This window comes from Lonchura striata, chromosome 1 (genome assembly GCF_046129695.1).
Source record: "Lonchura striata isolate bLonStr1 chromosome 1, bLonStr1.mat, whole genome shotgun sequence".
In the NCBI taxonomy this organism is placed as follows: Eukaryota; Metazoa; Chordata; class Aves; order Passeriformes; family Estrildidae; genus Lonchura; species Lonchura striata.
Genome location: NC_134603.1, coordinates 96,968,757 through 96,989,004, shown reverse-complemented (window position 1 = coordinate 96,989,004; position 20,248 = coordinate 96,968,757). Strand labels below are relative to the sequence as shown.

General features: G+C 37.5%; 1 protein-coding gene across 4 annotated transcripts in view; it reads right to left on the bottom strand.

Moving 5' to 3' along the window:
• Window positions 1-20,248, bottom strand: part of PIGN (phosphatidylinositol glycan anchor biosynthesis class N) — a 96,811-nt gene that overhangs the window by 61,413 nt on the left and 15,150 nt on the right. For all 4 annotated transcript variants that reach the window (XM_021552344.2, XM_021552346.2, XM_021552348.2 and 1 more), the window contains exons 3-8: window positions 17,975-18,096; window positions 16,770-16,868; window positions 12,079-12,185; window positions 6,233-6,357; window positions 4,875-5,005; window positions 997-1,113 (exon numbers count right to left, since the gene is read on the bottom strand). In XM_021552344.2, coding sequence (XP_021408019.2) covers window positions 997-1,113; window positions 4,875-5,005; window positions 6,233-6,357; window positions 12,079-12,185; window positions 16,770-16,868; window positions 17,975-18,096 — 701 coding nt within the window. The remainder of the gene's footprint in view (window positions 1-996; window positions 1,114-4,874; window positions 5,006-6,232; window positions 6,358-12,078; window positions 12,186-16,769; window positions 16,869-17,974; window positions 18,097-20,248) is intronic.

Sequence of the window (20,248 nt, the reverse complement as noted above, 5' to 3'; positions counted from 1 at the left end):
GTCCTTAAAAGTCTAGCAGATCAGCCATCATAAACATCAAAATCAGTTGTTTTATTCTGCTTTCTATTTTTTTCCTACAACTCATTTTCAGTTTTATCACAGATGTCATCGTTTTATAGCAGCAGTTAGGTGCGAAGAGTGAAAAGTTAGCACTATTTCTAAAATTACCTAAGCTGTTTCCAAACACCTTCTCAATAGCAGGACAGAGTTAAAACCTCAGGACTGAAGTAATTTTTGCCTGTTTTCTCTAACGTACCTTGACAAACAATCCAATAAAATAGAAAGTCATTACCTCATTGATCATGAGCAACAACCCAAGACTGAAGGTACCTTAAGAAACAGAGCAGGTCACAAGAATGGGGCACATCAAAGAGGAACAGCTTGAACAATTTAATCACATGTTAAAGACTCTCTAACCCCATTGATATTTCAGTAAGACAGCGTTTATTGCATTATGTATGTGAAATAATAAAAACTCATTCCTTTTAAAAAAGGTTTACTCTTAAATAAATTAGAAAAGGGAAAAATAACAGTGAAGAATCACATTTTTCATTGAAAAAGCAGTCTACATTTGCACAACAGCTGCAAGGATGCAAATGAGACAAGACGGCCCCTGGAAAGTCCACAGGGTTGTGCTGTGAAGTTAGAAAGGTGTCTTTGAACTTGCCAACTTATGTTTCTGTACTAATAGCATTCAGCCTCTGGGAGTTAAAAATTAAGTCTCCTGGAATGAAGTTTTAGGAGCATGAATAGCCTCCTGTCAACAAAGAGAGAACGGTTTCAATTCTATGATTAGAAAAGAAAAGTGACTGATGTTATTTACCTGATTTTGCAGTAGCTTCCTTAGACATATCCTGTCATCTTTTCCTTACACATCACACAAAACAAATCACACTTACTGAAATTGAACAGATGTTAGCAAAGCTCAGCGGGTGTAATAGTTAAAAACATCTGTTTCCAGCACAATCTTTCACCTAAGTCTTATATTTTACCTACCTTTCAAAAAATTGTCTTCAAATAACTGGGTTGTAACTTTCTGAGGATAATTTACCCCAGCACCCCAAACAATCAGTGGTGTTAAAGTTTCTGAGGGATGACCAGCTCCATGAGATCCTAAGAAGAAAAACAGAAACAACCAAACAAGAAAAATAGAAACTTTAAGACATGTGCTGTAAAAACAAACAAAATCTATGTTCAATAAAAATATGCACACATGTACTAAGCTCTTGATACAGACATACTAAAAGCCTGTTACGGACAACCTATTCCAGCTTCATAGCTTATTTTTATGTCACTAACAATAAGGGCTACATTCAATTTTCAAGTTGGGAAATCAGTACAAGTTAAGTCAAGACTAAATAGACAGAACTTTTTATACTAAAATCCGCACATTTTTAACATACAGAAAATAAAGCCATAATATTTTTAAAGCCTCAACATATGGTGGAGTTACCAGCTCAAAACACGTACACGTGCTTATCCTGAGCATCTCAACTAAACCAAGAATGCCTGATTTCAGTAACAATAGGCACACATGAAAAAAAAAATCATACAGAACTGACCTCTGAATAAGAATTAGACTTCCACTTTGAGACAAGGAAGCAATATTCATTGGAACTGTCATCACATTCCAACAGTGATAGAAGTTCATTTTTAAGGTTTTAAAGTCTAGTAGCACACTCCTTAAAAATTGATAAAACATTATTTTCTTCCCTGGGAAAATTGATTCCCTCCAGATTAACACATCAGCCACCAAAAAGCAGGAAGGTTGAAAATGACATCTCAGCAGCAGCTGTATTAAAGCAGGAGCCACACGAGCTCGAAAGAAATGCTGGTCATTGAACCCGGTGGGTGAGGTACCGGAGCAATGAGATTACCCAGCCTCAAAGGGAAGGACTTTGTTATACAAGCCCTATGTGGGTCTCTGCATGGTCTACAAGATTACACATTTTCCTTATATTTGCATAGACATGATTTTCCCTGTCTATAAATATATATTTTAATGAATACAAAGAACAGACAAAGCACACTGTTGTGCAACCTCAAGGCTATTCCAAACATCATACCCAATTCTGTCCTTAAAACAATCTGTGGCACAGCTGAATAGCCAACTTTGCTTATTTTAAACAACCCAAAGTTTATGAACACACTGGTCTGGGAATTAGATTTCTGATGTTTTCTTGGTAGGCACCCTCTGGGTTCAAAAAACAGCAACAACTGCTTTCCTTTGAAGAACTTGGGAAAAGAGCTTATGGAGAGACCACTTCCTGTATCTTCCAGGGACCAGAGATTATTTCTTATATCCATTATATTCTTATTACTGCAGGAGGAAAATTTAGCCAAGCCACCAGCTCCATCAGCATTTCACTGAGATTCTACCTCTATGAATACTTTAAGATAGATAGAGCTGAGAAAGACAGCTGTACACACTCCCTCCCTGTTATAAAGAACTGTTTCAGTTCTGATTTGAATAACAAGAGGGGAAGAAAAGTAATTCTTTTCAGCTGGGTCAGTTCCTGGTTCCACCTCCAGCACTCTCCAAATAGACTTCTTCAGGGAAAAGAGGGAAAACGGGTGCTGTTGTTTAGCTGTCTGTTCCATAGTCCAGCATACTACACAGGTACTTGTGCCAGGATGGTAGCAGGAACAAGAGACCAAGGTGAGGGTGGGTATGGAACACCCTGTGTTGGTGGTCAGCAATTCTATCTGACATCAATTAAAGCAAAATCATGGGGCCAGACTGAGAAAACAAGTGACACCATTGGCTTTTGCCAGCAACCACAAAGTCTTTGATAATTTCTAATTCAGATAATATTTCTTTCCTTAACAGGCCTCTCCATCCTTCCAATGTTTAATATGTTTTAAAACTGGTGCACAACCCATTATGCAAATAACCACTGAAAGGCTGCAGCAGGGGCTGATATTACCAACCAGCCCAAATAAAAACTCCTGAACTATCCTTCAGACAGCTCACAATGGGCCTGAGCAAAACCCCTGGGTTTGCTCTCATATTCACTAAAGTCAACTTCAAAGTTATTAACACTTCTGGCACAAGATCAAGCTCTTCCTTCAAGACAAAGAGATGACAGAAAACTATGACAGACAAGTGGTTTTCAAAGCCTCAATAAGTTACTGCTAACACCTTTTATTCCCCCTGCAAACAATCCAATACATAATGAGAAGACCCCTGCAGCTCACTTTGGCAGTGAAGAAGGCCAATACACCAAAGGCAGTGTTAACAGGAGAATGGCACAGGGAAAGGATTGTTCTCCTCTGTTCAGTACCTGTGAGACAACCCATAGACACTGGATCCAGTTTTGGGCTCCTTTGGTACCAGAAAGACACCCATCATCTGGAATGGTCTCAGTGAAGAGTACTTGCCCTGTGAGAAGCAGCTGAGGGGACTTGTTCAGCCTAGAGAAGAAACAGCTTTGGGGAGAAGATAGCAGAGCAGCCTGCCTGTACCCCCTGTGAGGGGGGCTCGAGAAAGGATGGAGCCAGACTGTCACTGTGGCACACGGTGGGAGTATGACAGAACAGCCATAATTTGATACAAAGGAAGTTCAGATTGTAGATAAAGAAAACTTGTCCCCCTCCATCAGGGCAGGCAAGCAGCAGAGCAGCCTGTCCAAAAGGGTAGCATAGGTGTCATCCCTTTGAGGTTTTAAGGATCCTGCTGAATAAAGCCCTAGCATCTGTGTCTGATTCAAAAGCTGAGCCTGCCTTGGGCAGGTGTTGGACCTCCTGAGATCCCTATGATCATACATATAAATAAATAAATAAATAAATAAATAAATAAATATACACACCCCTTCCTTATAAAAAAAATATGAAAAAATTTCTTGAAACATACAGAAAAAATCCAGCAGAATTAAAATTTTATGGCAAGTGGCAGTCAGCTCAACAGTAAATATTATTCAAAATTGACTATTTTGCAAATGAACAGATGGTAAGTAGGCTGATTGAATAAATATACAAATATTTTTGTTATCCCTGATGACAGAAAAAATCTGCATCTCTTCAATTGAAAAACTTTAGGATTTCACACACAGAGTAAGATGCTGACTGTTGTTTTGCCACGACCATGCCTGGAGCAGCCTAGGTTCAAAAGTATCATAGTTAGTAGCTGCAAACCCACAGCATTGGAAGAGAGACTTATCATTTTCACTGGCTGCACACAAGGACAGGAGTGTTCTTAAGATTCTTGAAAGAAGAAAAAATTAGGGAAAAATGTCTAAATGAGCTTAGCACAGCAAACTTTTCTCATCTGCCCTCAAAGCATTTGGCCACTGTTGCCACTCTTCACTAGTCTCCTCTGTGGGGATCAGTACAGTTGGCCGTACTCATTCTTCTCTCTGTACTCTCAGCTCCTTCACCTATCTCTAGCACCAACCTCCTCTAGAAATATCACACAGCAGTGTATAAAAGGCCAAAATAAGCAAAAAGATGCTGCACCCCTCCCAATACCTCTCTCTGTACGGTTTTTCACCAGCTCCTGGACAGATTTCCAACTTTTTCCAGGTGCTTTAGAGCACCAAAGTGAAAACTGTATCTCCCAGGGGGGCTGGAACAAGACCACATTTGCTGCTGGCAGCCAAATAACACCATCTCCTCCTGCTTGAGTTGTTTTTCTGCAGCAATCTTTCTATCCCCACTAGCAGTCACTGAGGAAATTAAGCTTTAACTTAATGTCTTTTTTTCTGACCAGACATGGAATGCAGCTGTCACAGCAATTTGCATGGATTTTCATACACAAGCAACACTTAGGATGCCAAATCAAAGCAGGGGTTCCAAAGCTTCTCATGGGACAGAGCTCTTTAATCACACACCAGATGCCCATAAACTCAACTGACTCAATATTTAAAAATACTCACCCCAATCTGTCATTCCATGGTCAGAAGTCAAAATAAATGCAGTCTTTCCATCATTTCCATAGAAATTGTCAATCAATGAAGCAATTTCTTTCACACCCTCATCAACTTGTTTAATATTCTCCTGGTATTCCCTTGAAAAATAGGAGAAAAAGGTTACATTCCAGGTGGTGCTCACAACTTGGTATAAAGCAACTTATCCATGGCCATAAAGCCCAGTCCTTTGAGTACAGACAGCTTTAACCTCAAATGAACAGCAAGCTAACAAAAGGCTTCCTAGATGTAAAAACCTCTCCTCCTCTGAGTCTTACTGAGATATTAAATCGTTGCAGCACAGTTTGAAGATTACTGAAACCACAGTTTCAAAAGGATTTATATTTCAAATCGGACCTGTCCTTGACATAAGACTATTATTTTACTACTCACAGCTGCCAGGCAAGTTAAGCAGAATGCCAAAACTAAGGAATTTTTAAAAACTCAAACACCTTAAACAGTAAGTTGCAAAAATTACTTTAAGCTGGTAACTAAATAACATAGAAAAATCTCACCAGGCAGTCAGTGTTTTGAGATGATTCATAGATCAGGACAGACCCTAGTTTTCTGGAATAGAAGCTAAATAAAAAATTTGTATATTTTTAGAAAAAGTGATTGACCATGATTGACTTTCAGACAACTAATTTCCTATCTGTTGCTAAAGCCAGTTTTAAAACCCTGTCTTTAAAAAATCATAATAAATGAGCATTAAACAAACAGCAAGTATGAACTTTAGAATGATGTAGGAAATCAGAGAATTTTAAAAGTATGCAAGGATTAAGAGAAAAACGTAAAATCCTGCAAAGCAGGATGTAAAGAAATTAAAAGAAAGTTCTCAAATAATGCATTTCAAGATGAATTGGTGTTGAGAACTGTTAATCTAAATTCTACTCTTTTTTCAAGTGTAATAAAGAAAGCCAAAACATAATGCTGAAGTTTGCCATTATTGCTGAGCATATTGCTGTCTATAAACTCAATGATATCACTTCAGCATTGGGGTATCTGAAAACTGTATCCATTTTATATTTAAAACTACATTTCCTACATATCCTCTAGATTATGTGTTGGCTGTAACTAAGAAAATTTCTAAAATCAGACTTGACAGGAGTATAACCTGACGTACTGTAGAGAGCAAAAATCTGTCATTTGTATAGATGGTGCCTTAAAAAACAAAATAACCCCAAAAGTTCAGAATGTATGTGATCATGGTGACATATATGACCCCCAACACTATAAATTTTGTTTATGACTTGATAAATTGCACTGTTAAAAAAGTTACTATATGCATTTAAAACTAGTAAGAAAGATATGCTTAATATCTCAATTACCTTGAGTTTGGCCGATGGGCATGTCCATTGGTGTCTATGCCTAGCAAATGCAGGAACAGAACCACTTTATCTTCATTCAGTGCAGAGAACAAAGTTTGATTGCTTCTGGAAGAATTAAAGAAGCTCTGTATGGAATAAGCCATTAACATATTAATCTGAGAAAATGGAAGAAGATAAGCATCTTACTAGAACTAAACCACTGCTGTTTCCTTGTCAAAATACTAGTAGTTATTAGCATTTTAAAAGAGGAAAAATAATGACTTCCCAATTTACAGCTTGGAGGACAACTACTATCAGTAAGGTCAGTCCAAATTTTCAGCTTATCTAAGACAGCATTTACATTGAAGTATTCTTTTGTTGTCTGGGGGGCTTTTTTTATTGGTTTTTTATTTGTTGGTTTATTTTGGTTTTTACGGGGTTTTTTTTGAGTTTGCCTAGGCAAAATACATCACTTCTTCTTTGCCTCCTGTATAAACAAATTGATGAACCATTCCTGAATGCCACTTATGGCTCACATTTCTATTGATTTACTGAATTTAAATTGGAAGCAAAGATCTCAAATATTCTTGCTTTGGAAGCAGGTTCTGCAGGACTGAGATACCAAGCTACAACTTGTTTGCAGAAACTAAATAAAAACAGTACAAAACTGACATGCTTTGCATATACATGAACTACATCTGCCTTGCACATATTATACTTAAGCATCCCTGAGGCAGATGCCAGGGGAGGATTTTCCCCTTGGACTGAATGAGTCTTGACATGGCTATTCTGTGTTAGACCAGCTGCACTGCAGCAATGCAAAATGCAGCCAGACAGCTATTCCAGCATCAGCTCCTTAGAAACAGCACTGCCCAAGGAAACAAAGTTGGGTAGGGTCTTAGTTCAAAACAGCATCTAGAGAACCTTCCAGTACACTAACATAAGTGTCTTTGAACTTCGTGCAGGAGTCCAGGGAAAATGCTGGTAGAGGCAGGGAAGCATTTCTGCCACCGAAGGACAGGGCAGTCCACCACACAGCTGTGATAGTGATGGAGCTCTTAAAATCTAAAGCTCCTACCTTGTATAAACAAAAGTCAGTGTACCCAGAGGAAGACCAAAGTGGCAGCAAAGATTTCACAAGTGAGCTGTGCCAGGAAACCATGGCACTATGCAATTCCACTTTTCTAACTCCCTGAGTACACACAAGCCGCATGGACTAATATTTGCGTGCACTCAGCTTTAGCTCTTGTACAAACAAAATCATGACCAAAGTCCAGAGATATTTTAAATAAAGATACAAGAACAAAATCCGATTACATTAAATAGCAATATAATTATTTTTAAGGAGATTTTCATTTCCCGCAGAGATCCGCCCACCAGCATGTATTTGACCACAGACCTGAGAAGCTTTCCAGAGCACACCAGTAATTTGCAGGATAAAATAAAACAGTTTCCTTAATTTTAATTAAATAAAAGAACATCAAAACAAAGTATATCAAAAGAGATAAACAGGAAAACTCCCAAAATTACATCTTAAAATGTAGATCAATATTAGAAGGCATATGTTTTTCTATCACAGAATGATTAAGCAAAAGAAATCATTCAGAGGAAGGGAAGGCCTGAGCTTCTCTCCCACCAGACGAGTCCCCATGATACACCAAAAGCATCCCACTTTCCCAGTACCAGCCACCTCATAAGTCAGAGCAGCAGCAGCCAAAAAAGTTGCCCAAATTCTGGCCAATTACAAACAAGAAGACAAAAGGAAGATGAGTGCAACCCAAGATGTGACATCTTTCTCAGAACAAACAGCAGACTTTATCCCATGAAACTTGAACAAAAATGGTTTACTGAAAAAAATCCCCAAAAACAACAGGAAGCTCACCACAAGGACTGATGGCTGATAAAGGTGGTGAGTTGGCAAGCAGGTACCAAACACACTAAGAGCAAAAATCACTTCACCTTGCTCTGTATGTCACTGAACCGTTTGTTCAGAAGTATCCTTCTATCTCCCTACAACCTGCCACAGGCCCTTTCTTTTTGGTACTCAGTGATCACAAACCTTGAGTCCTACCTCTACTCAACACTAGCTTCCAACCCATCACTTGATTGAGCCAGACTGATCAGAGGGACTCGGAGATTATACAGAGGGAAACTCACAATTTGGGGTGTGAAAAATTGCAGTAAGACACAGAGACTCTTAAAAATTATTTGGTAAACCATAACTATAGCCAGAGATCACAACAGCTATTTAAAGAGGCTTGCACTTGGCGATGCTCAAAACTTGACCAGGCAATGCATGAGGACATTGTCCTAACTGAACCTCCCTCATGAAGAGAGCTGGACTCAAGATGGTTATAGCTTCCTTTCACCTTTCTTTTTAAATTATTCTGGCAACTTTTGTTTTATTTTCTTGCAACTAACAACAAAATAATGCACTGGTTATAACTGATATGCAACTTAATGAGATGAACACAATGTTCTCCATTAAAACATTCACAGCAAGCTGTGAACTTAATTATAATGTAATACTAAGTAAACTACTACAACAGAACTTTAGTTATAACAATATGAAATCTTGATCTAATCATCTCCCTCCTCTGATGGGAGAAAGCAAAGAAATAAAGATTACTTAGAAGGTCTAACAAATTATTCACAGATGTCTGAACAAAATATGAACTTTAAAATGTTAAATATCTAAGTAATTGGGGACTTTTTGTTCCCTCAAACAGTGTCTTCCATGGAAGCATGATTCTTTAGTAAAGCTGATAAACTGTTGATGACTGCATGCACTAGAAAGACCAAACAAACTTTTTCCTTTCACAAAGCTCCTTAATCTAGGACAAGTTAATTTAATTGGCTGCTTAAAGCCATGCACACTGATTTGTGCTGATGGGAGAGTTTAAATAGTTATGCCAGTTTTCAGATATAAAACAAAAGTACAAAGGCAGGACAAACATATATGCCAAGTTTAGACCCCTTGAGCATAATCATGCACAAGACACTAACACATTTTAAATGAATCATAAAACCACTGTACTGCTAATTAGAGTAGAGCTATCCGTATTGAAATCCACTGGCACAAATCAACATCCAGTCACAGCACTGTCTGCAGAGCTCCAAAGTTTAACATAATTCAGCTCTGGACTCTATCCACCATCCTGCACAGAAGGGACAGTCTGAAGGCTTGGGTGGCCTTTCTTCAGCAGAAAGCAGACAAAGGAAGAATGGAATACTGTGTTCAAAATGAGAAAAGAATAAAGGAAAAAACCCACAATTTTTGGCCATCTGTATCTACATGTCCTTTTTAATGAGAAGACATTAACTGAACATCGTATCCTTTGATCATAATAAATTGTGGTTATGCCACTCATCTCCAAGACTGAGTTCCTGGAATTTTATATTTTTTACTCTTTGACTCTTCCAAAACTATTTTCCACTAAATATTTTCAAAAATCAGAAATGCATCAATAAGCTCTTTTTTTTCCCATCAGTTGATCTAGACTCCCAGTATTTTGCTCCTTAGTTTCTTAGCACAGACTCAAACTATGGTTTAGGAAAAAGCTATTTTACTGAGAATCATTGAACCCCATTACAGTGATTAAATTCCACTCCTAATTATTCTGACGGCTTCTTAAAAAACAAAACAAAACACAAACACACCAAAAGAAGCCCCAAACAAGCCAAAAATCAGAAAGAAACTAGAGTCCACCAACTCCATGCCCATCTGGATCCAAACCACTACCAATTTATTACTGCACATTAGTATTGCTGGATTTTCACACTGCTATAGATAAAAAAAACCCACACAGACTAGTCTGTGGTGTATTTTCTGTCTCAAGAAAGGGTTATGATCACCTTGTATCACAAGGGGACAGGACAAGAACTACCAAGTGTCATACATTTTTTTTCTTCTACTCATGATTTAAGCATAGATACAAATAAAAAGTAGAGTTTACCATCTCCTAATGGTAAGTTACTGTTAGTTAGCATTTTTAAAGAGAACAAGCAATTTCAGAGTGCCAGCACTAGCAGCCCAAACGTGAGTTAGCCATTGTTCATTTTATCCCCATCATTTTTTGGGGCAGAGGAAGTGGCTCCAAACAAGCGGCCCTCACAATGGAGAGGACCTGTGGACTGCAGAGTAGAGAGGAAGTGCATTTGGTATCTTTTGTTTCCTAAAAAGGCAGAAACCAGGGACCACATTGGACAACATATGAGTTAAACAATATATTGTTAAATACTTGAGATAAAATATAAAAGGAGGGGAAAAACGTAGGCAAAGCAGAATTTCGGTTCCAGCATACTGTCATTCCTACTTATACATAATCTCACCAGCACAGCTGAAAGTTGCTTGAGATATAAGAGCAGAGTGACCTTGGTCTCAGTAAGCCTCAAGTTTCACACTCCTGAAGCAATTGTTGATGTGCAGTTGAAGAGATGATTAATGGAATGTGTGGCTTATGCCAGTCAATCAAGTCCTATCCATCCACAGCATGGAATTTAGATGGGCTAAATAAGTCTTAAAAATAATGATGCTGGCTCCAAGGAAAAAGTAATCAGTAATGACATATATATTTAAAACATACCATTATAGCTTGAAAGGATAAATGCCATTAGGTGTTCTGAAGCAAAAGAAAGGTAGTACCACCCTCATATACTTGTGTAGCTCCAAATGACAGCAGGGTGCAACTTTATGACAACAGCTATTCACGTGTAACTGACAGCCTAATTTGATTTGTATTATTCATATGCATTACAACACACAACATGGCACAAGTGCACATTCAGGGTGACGATGACACTTAGCAAAAATACCTTTTCACCTGTAAACTCAGCAAATCACTTCCTTTGAAAATTAGCAAACTATAATGAAGTTTCCACCCTATGTCACTGTTTAAAGCAGAACCATCTTTCATTTCCTAAATAGATGATGATTTGGTTTATTAATTTATTTTATTTTTTGTTTGATTTCTTTTATGCTGGTTAGCTATACTAATGCATACAGCCCAGAGATCTTGTGCAAAAAGTTTTAAGTCTGAAATTCCATTAACATTGTTATAAGATCCAGAAAGTAACTCACTTAATTGCTTCAGTGATACAGCAATGCCCATTACCAGCATTTTTTAAATCCAGAGCAAGTGAGGTAGCATGGGATAACATAAATACAAGAATTAAAGAATAATCCAAAATCATGTGCCTTGGAGTATTAAAATGGTGAGAGTTGTCACAGAAAACAACAGTCATGAACCAGCACTGACCCAAGTCAGCTGAGCAGAGCACCACATCAACAAATTCTACAGCTCTGGGTCCTAAGCTGCCCTGTCCACCTCGCCCTGTCCCTCAAAACAAACTGTGCCTGCTCTAGCAGCCACAGCATATTGTGAACCACAGCAGAAAATTAGAAGCCAGCTACATCTATCAGGAAAAGCCACACAGCTTGACAAAAAATAAGTCCATAATATTGCTTATTTTGCTTTCATAACAAAGATTTATCAATTCTATCATGCTGCAACAGCTGTTATAAAATCCTTAACTAATTGCATTCAAGATCTTAAAGGGTCTATAGTACTCCAAGACAGGTTTCACATTATAGGCAAACAAAACAAAGCCAAGAATGTTTTTACAGGGTACTTTTATTAGTGTTAATTTTTTAATTAGCATTGAATGACAAATACTTCCTTTAAGCATCTATTACACTTGTCATGAAAGTTGACTCAAGAAATTTTTACTTATGACCCCAAGTGATAGACCTTTCAAAACTTTCCTGCTTTCTGGATCTATGATAAAGTGTTAACAGGTTCTGTGATAAAGTTAACATGCAACTGTGCTTTTTATAAACAGGTACCATAAAAAGATTCTCTGCTTACCTTAACATGATCAAAAACCCATATGTCAAGCTTGGCTGCATCTTCTGCTCCGAAGTCTTCACTTTCTGCTGCATAACAAAATGTATAAACATGATCTCCAGTAGCACCTGCCAAAACAATATAGATGGCATATGAGATACAAGATTTTTCCTTTCTCATAGTCAAAAATACCTTCATGCACAGGAGTAGAAACCTACCAAAAATTATGATCCTGAAAGAAGTCAAAGAAATTTTATCTTTATTTTAAATTTTCCCATAACTAATCCTTTTTGGAAGCCTGGATAACATTTTACCTCATTAGCTTATCAGCACCTCAGAGGAATGAGAAACAATGTTATCCAGTATGCTCAGGCAAGGAAATAAAATGTGGAAAAGTAGATAGGAGAAAACCAAATCCCAGTTTAAGCAAATTAAACAGAATTTGGTTTTGAAAAAAGAATTTGATGGAGAAACTTCTAACCAAAGAAGATACATATTCATAGTCTTATCTGAACACATGTTTTGGGGGCAGGCTGTTTAAGAAAAATATGCTCAGCTTTTGGTAGTTCAACTGAATCATACAAGATAATGCCTTATCTATGAGGTCTCTTCCACAGGGAAACATATCACATATAACAAAGGCATCAGGAGGGTTAGTATATTTCAATTCCAGCTACCAAAGGCCCAGTGGACAACTTCAGGGGGACAATATTCAAAGTCTGCATCTTTAAGTGAAGCATCCAAAACAGAAAAGGGAGAACTACTCGACTATGTTTAGTCAAAGTACAGCACAAGGGCCACTGATGTGCAAACACAGCACCTGGACAAGGCAACTCCATTCTCTCCTCACTGTCAAGGGAGCAAAGCAGAGAAGGGAGGGGGTGGGGGGAAGACAAAGACTGGCAAGAAATTAAACTTCAGAAATCCTGAACAGATTTGAAGCTAGGTGAAGTTTAATTAAACAATCCCATCAATAGCAGAGCTGTTACAGCTCAGGGGTGCCATTGATACTATGACTATATAAACTCCCAGAGTGGAAAATGTTCTTCGATCAGCTGATGACCAGAGAGAATACATCTGATCTGCTGTATGTCACAATTATATAATGCAGTTGTGTAAGCTTCCAGGCTTGTGAATGAACTAACATCCCAGGATAAGGCAGCTGCTCAACAAAGATTATGTGGAAACCCACACAGGGGGATGCAGGTATTTCAGGCCAAGAAGATGAAAGCTGGCACAGATTTTGTGATGCAGCTCTCCCCTGTGCCTCTGGAGATGTTACTACTACTTATACCACAGAACACTCACTGCAGTTCTCAGTCTAAAAGAAAAGGAAGAAAATACTGACAGGCATTAAAAGTGAATGCAGGAATTCCAATTGGTGGATAAATGAGTTCAAAAGAAGAAATAAGTCCTGTCCATCACTGCCAGGATGACTGATAGTCTAAGAGGATAGAATGCTGTAGTGTTTTTCCACAGTGTCACACTAAACCTGAGAAGTCCTTCTTTGAGAAGTGCCACAGCAAAGAAGCCAAATGACAGCAGAGTTTGCAGACAAACAAAGGAACACTTACTCATTTCTAATTTCTACCAAAGCAAAATAAAACAAGCCACACAACCCTGCACTGCTATAAAGAGAAATGGTGGCAAAATGTCATACCAGGACAGTTTCGAAAGTACCCGCATGGCTTATAAAATAATTGATTCTTTTCTTCTTTTTTTTTTTTTTTTAGTAAGAACTTCTACATTCAAAATATTAGAAAATATTATTTTAGTTCTATTGGCTGAGGGGCAGGGGGCCAGGCAACAGTATGCCAATACTTTATTTTTAAGTCTGGGAATGAGGAAGCAAAGATGGGATAGAGAAGTAGAAGAAAGCCAGGGATTAAAACATCTTTTAGTAGGACAGAGCTCTGCTGGGTTTCATGATGCCATTACGCTACAGGAAATAACTGGAGGTACCAGAAACTCCAAAACAAGATACCACCTATTGCTTTTGCTCTCTTCTCTGCCACTGTATCTCACACTCAGCATCAATATTCAAATATTAGTATCAGGGATGCAGTTACCACCCTCTTGCAATAAGATTTAGGTCCCACATAAAGTGAATGTCTCGCTCTGCTAGTGGGGCAGGTTGTGCCTCTGACAAGTCTGTCATGGGTCAGAGTCCAGAGCATCAGGAGAATTTGCCAGCAAATTTTGCAGGCACAAAAGAGGGCAAAAAATAATGAATACGCAAAGACAGTCAGACACTGAGCAGGACAGAGTGTGGCCATCAGAGAGCTGTCATCAAACACAGCCATGTGATATGAGAAATTCTGCATTGTTTAACAATAAGAGAGAGGTCTGTCTGTCCAGAATAATCCTGGCAATGGTTTGTCCTAGTTATTCCCATGATCTTGATGATACCTTTCTTCATACTCAAGGTAAAACAATGATCCTAGCCTTTCTGGAAGCTTCCAAAAAAGAGAAGGGGAACCCATGAAACAAAGGGCAATCTAGATGCAACAAATTAGTATCTACTTCCCCTTAGAGAAGCAACAGTCTCAGCTCCTTTTTCAGCATGACACTGTAATATACTCCAACCCCACACCACAGACAGACCAGGATAGGGCTGGACTTTTCAGGTCAAACCTCAAATCCTGGCAAGTCTAGAAGAGAAACTCAAAGTTTTAAGGAAACAAAATAGGTATTTTCAAATCCTGTTATTGTTAGATAATTTCAAGGTTATAATCTAAAAACATCATAGAAAATAAGGTTAAAATTAGCACAGTGACTTTGTATATCTTAAGTGAGTTTAACTATTAGAAACAAATAGCTTTTAACCCTACTCAAGATACAAAGGTACTTCAGACATTTTCTCAGGCTGAAATACTAATCACACAGTCATTAAAACTTTGCCAAATTTCGATTTCATGTATATCTATTTTCATATTTTAAAAAAATCTGTGAGCATTTTTTTATTCCTTATAGAATTCTCAACCATTTTCTTGAAATATATATTTTATTACAAGAAAAGCACCTAGAGAAAATAGATAATGACAGGAAACAAAGGATTTTTCTATCCTTCCTAAAAAGCAGGAGGTGTCATACAGTCTTTATGCATCATCCAATGCAAGTGGTGAAACAGTAAAATTTGGAACATATTGGTATGATAAAATATCCACAAGAAGAGTCTTGTGGCCACACTAATTTGCAATATGAAAAGAAAGGGGCACTTAGTTCAATTTCTCTCCATCTCCTTCTTGGCTTTTTTGTAAAAGTAAAGATAAAGAACAAACACTTGATTCCTTTGCCTTCCGTACTATAAAACTTGGCCTTGTTCAAAGAAAGGGAACTATCTTTTTCTAAAGGAAATTAATCTTTCTATCATGAGAAATCATGATTCATGTTCTGACACAGCATGTACTTCTTGGATACATTAAACTTCACCATCTTCAGGGATTTTCTTCCCCTCTGCAAAAAGAAGCTGCATTGTTGATACCACTCAGAACAAGCCATATAGAAAGTATTATCCTTGCACATCTATCCAGATAACATCAAAGCTGCTCACAAGTCCTCTGCTTATCATCTTACTCAAACAAAACCAGTAGAAGGACACGGCTCTGGGAAATTCTTGAATTCCCCAAATATTTTCCCAAGAACATATCCCTAAAAACACAAACAATATGTGCAAGGGCAACTACCTTCCCCTCTCCCCACCACCATCACACTATTTCCAAATACAAGCTGTAATCTGAGGTCATGGGAAATTATCAGGAGATATTTTTACAGCTCATCATAAATTTATGAGGCTTAAGCAAAGAGCAGAAAAGAGGGGCGTGGGGGGAATGTCAGGATGTGAGGGGGAAGAGACATGAGTTCAGAAAAAGTTCAAGAATCATAATGAGAAATATGATGTATACTTTCTCTAAACCAATATTACATTCCACTCCTATCCTGCTATCCCATTCTTCTTATACCAATGCCTAGATCAGAACAGCAGCACATGCCCTCAGCTTGCCCCCTTTTCACTTGAGTCTGTTTATTCTGAGATTATGTGAAAGGGTGCATATGTACTTATTCTTCCAAGAAAATAACACTATTAAACTTGGAGAACCTTTAAATGTTTGAAGTGTTACTCAGTAATCTCTGCAAGCTCAAACACCAACTGCACTGGGCTGACAAGACTTTAACACATACATAGCACAGGCAAAAGACCTCAGCTTCAAGAATAGCATCAGGAAGTTCTTGCTTGCATACAATTCTTCGCTTTACAGATTAATGTTCTGAGTAGAAGCAAGATAACCCACAATAACCAACTTCTTCAGCTCCGACACTGAAAAAGTATGGCTGCAGTTCTACCTCCCAGCTCACTGGAAGCTGCAGGCTTGAAGAAAAATCTCAGCTGCAGGCTTGCAAAACAAGAGTCCTAAACCTCACCAAAGAAAAAAATACTATGTCCTTATAACTAAAGGTGTGTTCTTTTAATGTATTCACAGAATTACCTAAGGTCTATTTAAATAAATGAGTAATAAACAATGATAGCCTCATCAAAAGCCTGATTCTTTTCCTCCACTCCATCTTCATTTCACAAATTAGAAATCGAGTATACAGAAATACACAAACTGAACATACTTTTTTCACCTTCTGCTCTAACTCAAAAATGCTAAGTGTCTATATTTTACTACCTGATAACTATGTGTTATAAGATTCATAAAATTAAATCTTACCTTTTGCAAACATTGGCAAAATATCCGGGCTTCCCCAGCTCCAGGTATATTTACTTTCATTGAAAACAGAGTCAAATTCCACTGGATTCTCCTTCCATCCTGTTAAACAAACACACCTGCATTTAAATGGCATTGCCAGAAGATCTCATTGACTGCAAAAATTGATAGCCCATGCAAAATGTTGTGGGTTTTTTTTTAAAGTTTCCCCTAAATTATTTCACAATTAACTCCAATTTGTGTATCTTGATTTTAATTCAATTTAAACATCAATTATAATTACTCCCCCATTCATTATGAAGTGAGCTAAAAACCCAGGTTAATCTCATTATGCAGAGTTTAAAACAGGCAAAGCACACAGCTGGTTTGCCTTCTAAACAGGTAACAGTTCCCTGAATTCTGCATCTCCTATTGCTTGAACTCAGTTTTTGGCATTTCAGGCAATAAGAGACACACTTATATACTTCCAGAAGTCATGTTGTACTTCCTTACAATAAAATCTTCAAGATTTTCTGTTTCCATGAAGACACTTCACAAAAATATGGAATTGCTCTTAACTAGGTATCCCTGCCAATCCAGCATTTGTAGTGACTGTCAGAAGGAAGAACCTTTTAATCAGGAACATGGACCAGATCAAGTAATTCCTCTAACCTCCCCTGTCCAAAACCAACATACATAACTAATGGTCAGGCCTGGAAAGCTGGGGGTAGGTAGTGGAGCACACAAAAGATATAGACATAGCAAAGGGTTGTTCTGCATAAATGAGCCCCAAACACTCAGTAAAAGCTCTGGACAAAACACGGGCTTGAGGCTTTTACTTAATTTTGCTCCTGATTCTCCAATTCAAGCTCGCAATAGTTCAGCTGAGATACTGCAGTTCATTTCTTGTTTGCAACATCTACATATCCTAGTACATCCCAAATGACAATTGAAAACTCTGTTACATGAAGAGGTGAATCCATAAGATACTTCTGCTTTTAGGTTCAGGCTGCCAAATGCAACCATATTAAAAAATATTCATTTATCTAAGCTATTTTCCTAGCCATCAATATTAGGAGCAGAAAATCCATCCAAAATTACTGTTTTCCATATCATCTTGGCATATAAACTACAACACAGGCATTTATCAATAATCATACAGAAATCCAGCACATGACTGAAACACTGTACTTTGGAGGACAACATTCAAAACTTTAGGACCAGCCTACCTTTAGCAACTGCACTGACATCTTCATAAAATCCAGCAATAAGTGCAACGTGCCCCGGCCTGGATTCTGTTGGGACTCGGGTATGAGAGATTCCCCAGCTGCCATTATTCTCTAGAATACCCCTGAAAAAAGGATTCAAGGCAGTTAACATTCATGACTTGTCAAAGTACAACAAATTGCAGATAAAAAGACTGACAGGTAGATGTGATGCAGGAAATGCAAAAAAAGCCCCAAATCCAAACTAAAGCAGATTTTCACTACCACCTGCTGTGCAGTAAAACAAGCAGAACATTAACCTGCAAGTAGTTCTATATTGCAACACCACAAAGAGAACATTAGTATTGTGGCCCATCAGCACTGCAAACAGATGAATTCACCTGGTGTTCTAATACACTTTAAATTAACATACTATTTTTTTTTCTGCTGCTTTCCTCTTTAGCTTTTCCCCCCCAACAGACTGTTTCTGCCTGGTGTTACTCTTCTTTTTTCTTTCCATTTAGCCTGAAAGTGTCTAGTTCAACCTTATCTTACTCTTTAAATACACCCAATTATAATTAGCTCCTGTGACCATGTCTGCCTTTATCTGTGCTGAATCTTGAAAGCAACATTAAGAGAATTTGAACCCCACATAAATCTAAGGTGCAAATAATCTTGGCAATAAGAAGAAAATTTAAGTAAACCTTGCATCTTTTGCAATTACACTGAAGTGAAGGAGAATGCATTCTCACACATGCACAGAAACACATCAAATGTTTAGGGCTTATGCACATACAGTAAATAGTTACAACAGATAAAAAGCAAAGAAAACAGAGGAAAAAGCCAAAGCGTAAGAAACAGCCTCATAAACTATTCTCATCTGACAAAGATCTGAACAGCTGGAGCCTGTCAGGAAGAAAGAGGCAAGTGTTATCATATACTGTTTTCTTGTCTCCATCTTCTGGAAGAACAGGAAGATTCACTGCTCACTGTCAGAGCATGGGAAAAAAGAAAACATAACAGGATATATCTTTTACTGATTTTTAGGAAAAAACAGCAAAATCTTCTGAAAAAATTCAAAGTAGTTTTTAACAGTCAAGTTACCAGGAAATTAAAATTTTGTTGTTCATGATATAAGATACCAAATTTGCTATATTTATGTGTTTTAGTCCAAGTAAATTCTAAGTTTGTGCCTTTAAGCACCCTAAAATTTCAGGCTCCACTCGCAGCTTTCAGCATTCACCATTTGTTTGTTGGGTTTTTTTTAAACTCATCTTAGACCTCACATCCTCAGACTTACTTGAAAGCTCACAGAACTACTTGGAATAGCCCAAATACTACAGTGAGGAATATAAAGGTATATAGAGACATAGCTCTCTAATATGTTATTCCTATTCTCATCTCAGGAGATGATGCAAGTTGTACTGAAAAAAGTAATTAGAAAAAAGGATTTATGTATTAGTCAAAGTGGTTTCCTATTTTTCAAACTACAGACTGATTGGGATGTATTGCACTAACATTCACTAAGGATTTAAAACAAAAATAAAACACGTGCAGCTCTCCTCAAACTTACATTGTAACAAGTAGAAAATTGATTTAATTAGAATTTTGATTGAATTGGAAAGTAATTCTTTACCTTTGCTTGTCAACAATACAATGAATTCAGGATATGAAGCCAACAATAACATACCAGGCAGAAAAAAATGACATATAAATTTGTGATTTACCTACTCAAAATTCATTTAGATACTCTGAATGACTTTAATGACTTTCACTCAGAAGAACCATTGAAAAAAATTAATTTCCATGACAGCATAAACATTAGCTACCCATAATAATAATGGTAAGTATTAATATGATACAGTAATATGGCTGATACATGACAGACAAGGAAGAAAACATCTTCCTTGAAATCACCATTGCAGCAATTCCGATCACTTACAGGCCCTCACAGCTATGACAACACTGCTGAAAATCAGATTTTTCATTAATAGTGTGGAAGACTAGGTACTTGGCATACATGTATTATCCAACAATCTGCTTCAAGCCTAATGGATATTTATTTTTATTTCCATGTACCTACTAAAACTTTCCTTCTTTTAATAGCACATTGCTACAAGAATGGCTCTTACTAATTTAAAGACAATCTTTCCACATTAACAATGCAGTAGTTCCCCAGGTACTCCACTTGGATAAGACTAATAATCTGGCTGTTATGTTGCCCACTACTATAAAGTGGGTAAGGGACTGAACATTTGGAACTTAAGAATGAACATGCAAAAAAGTAAAATTTATATT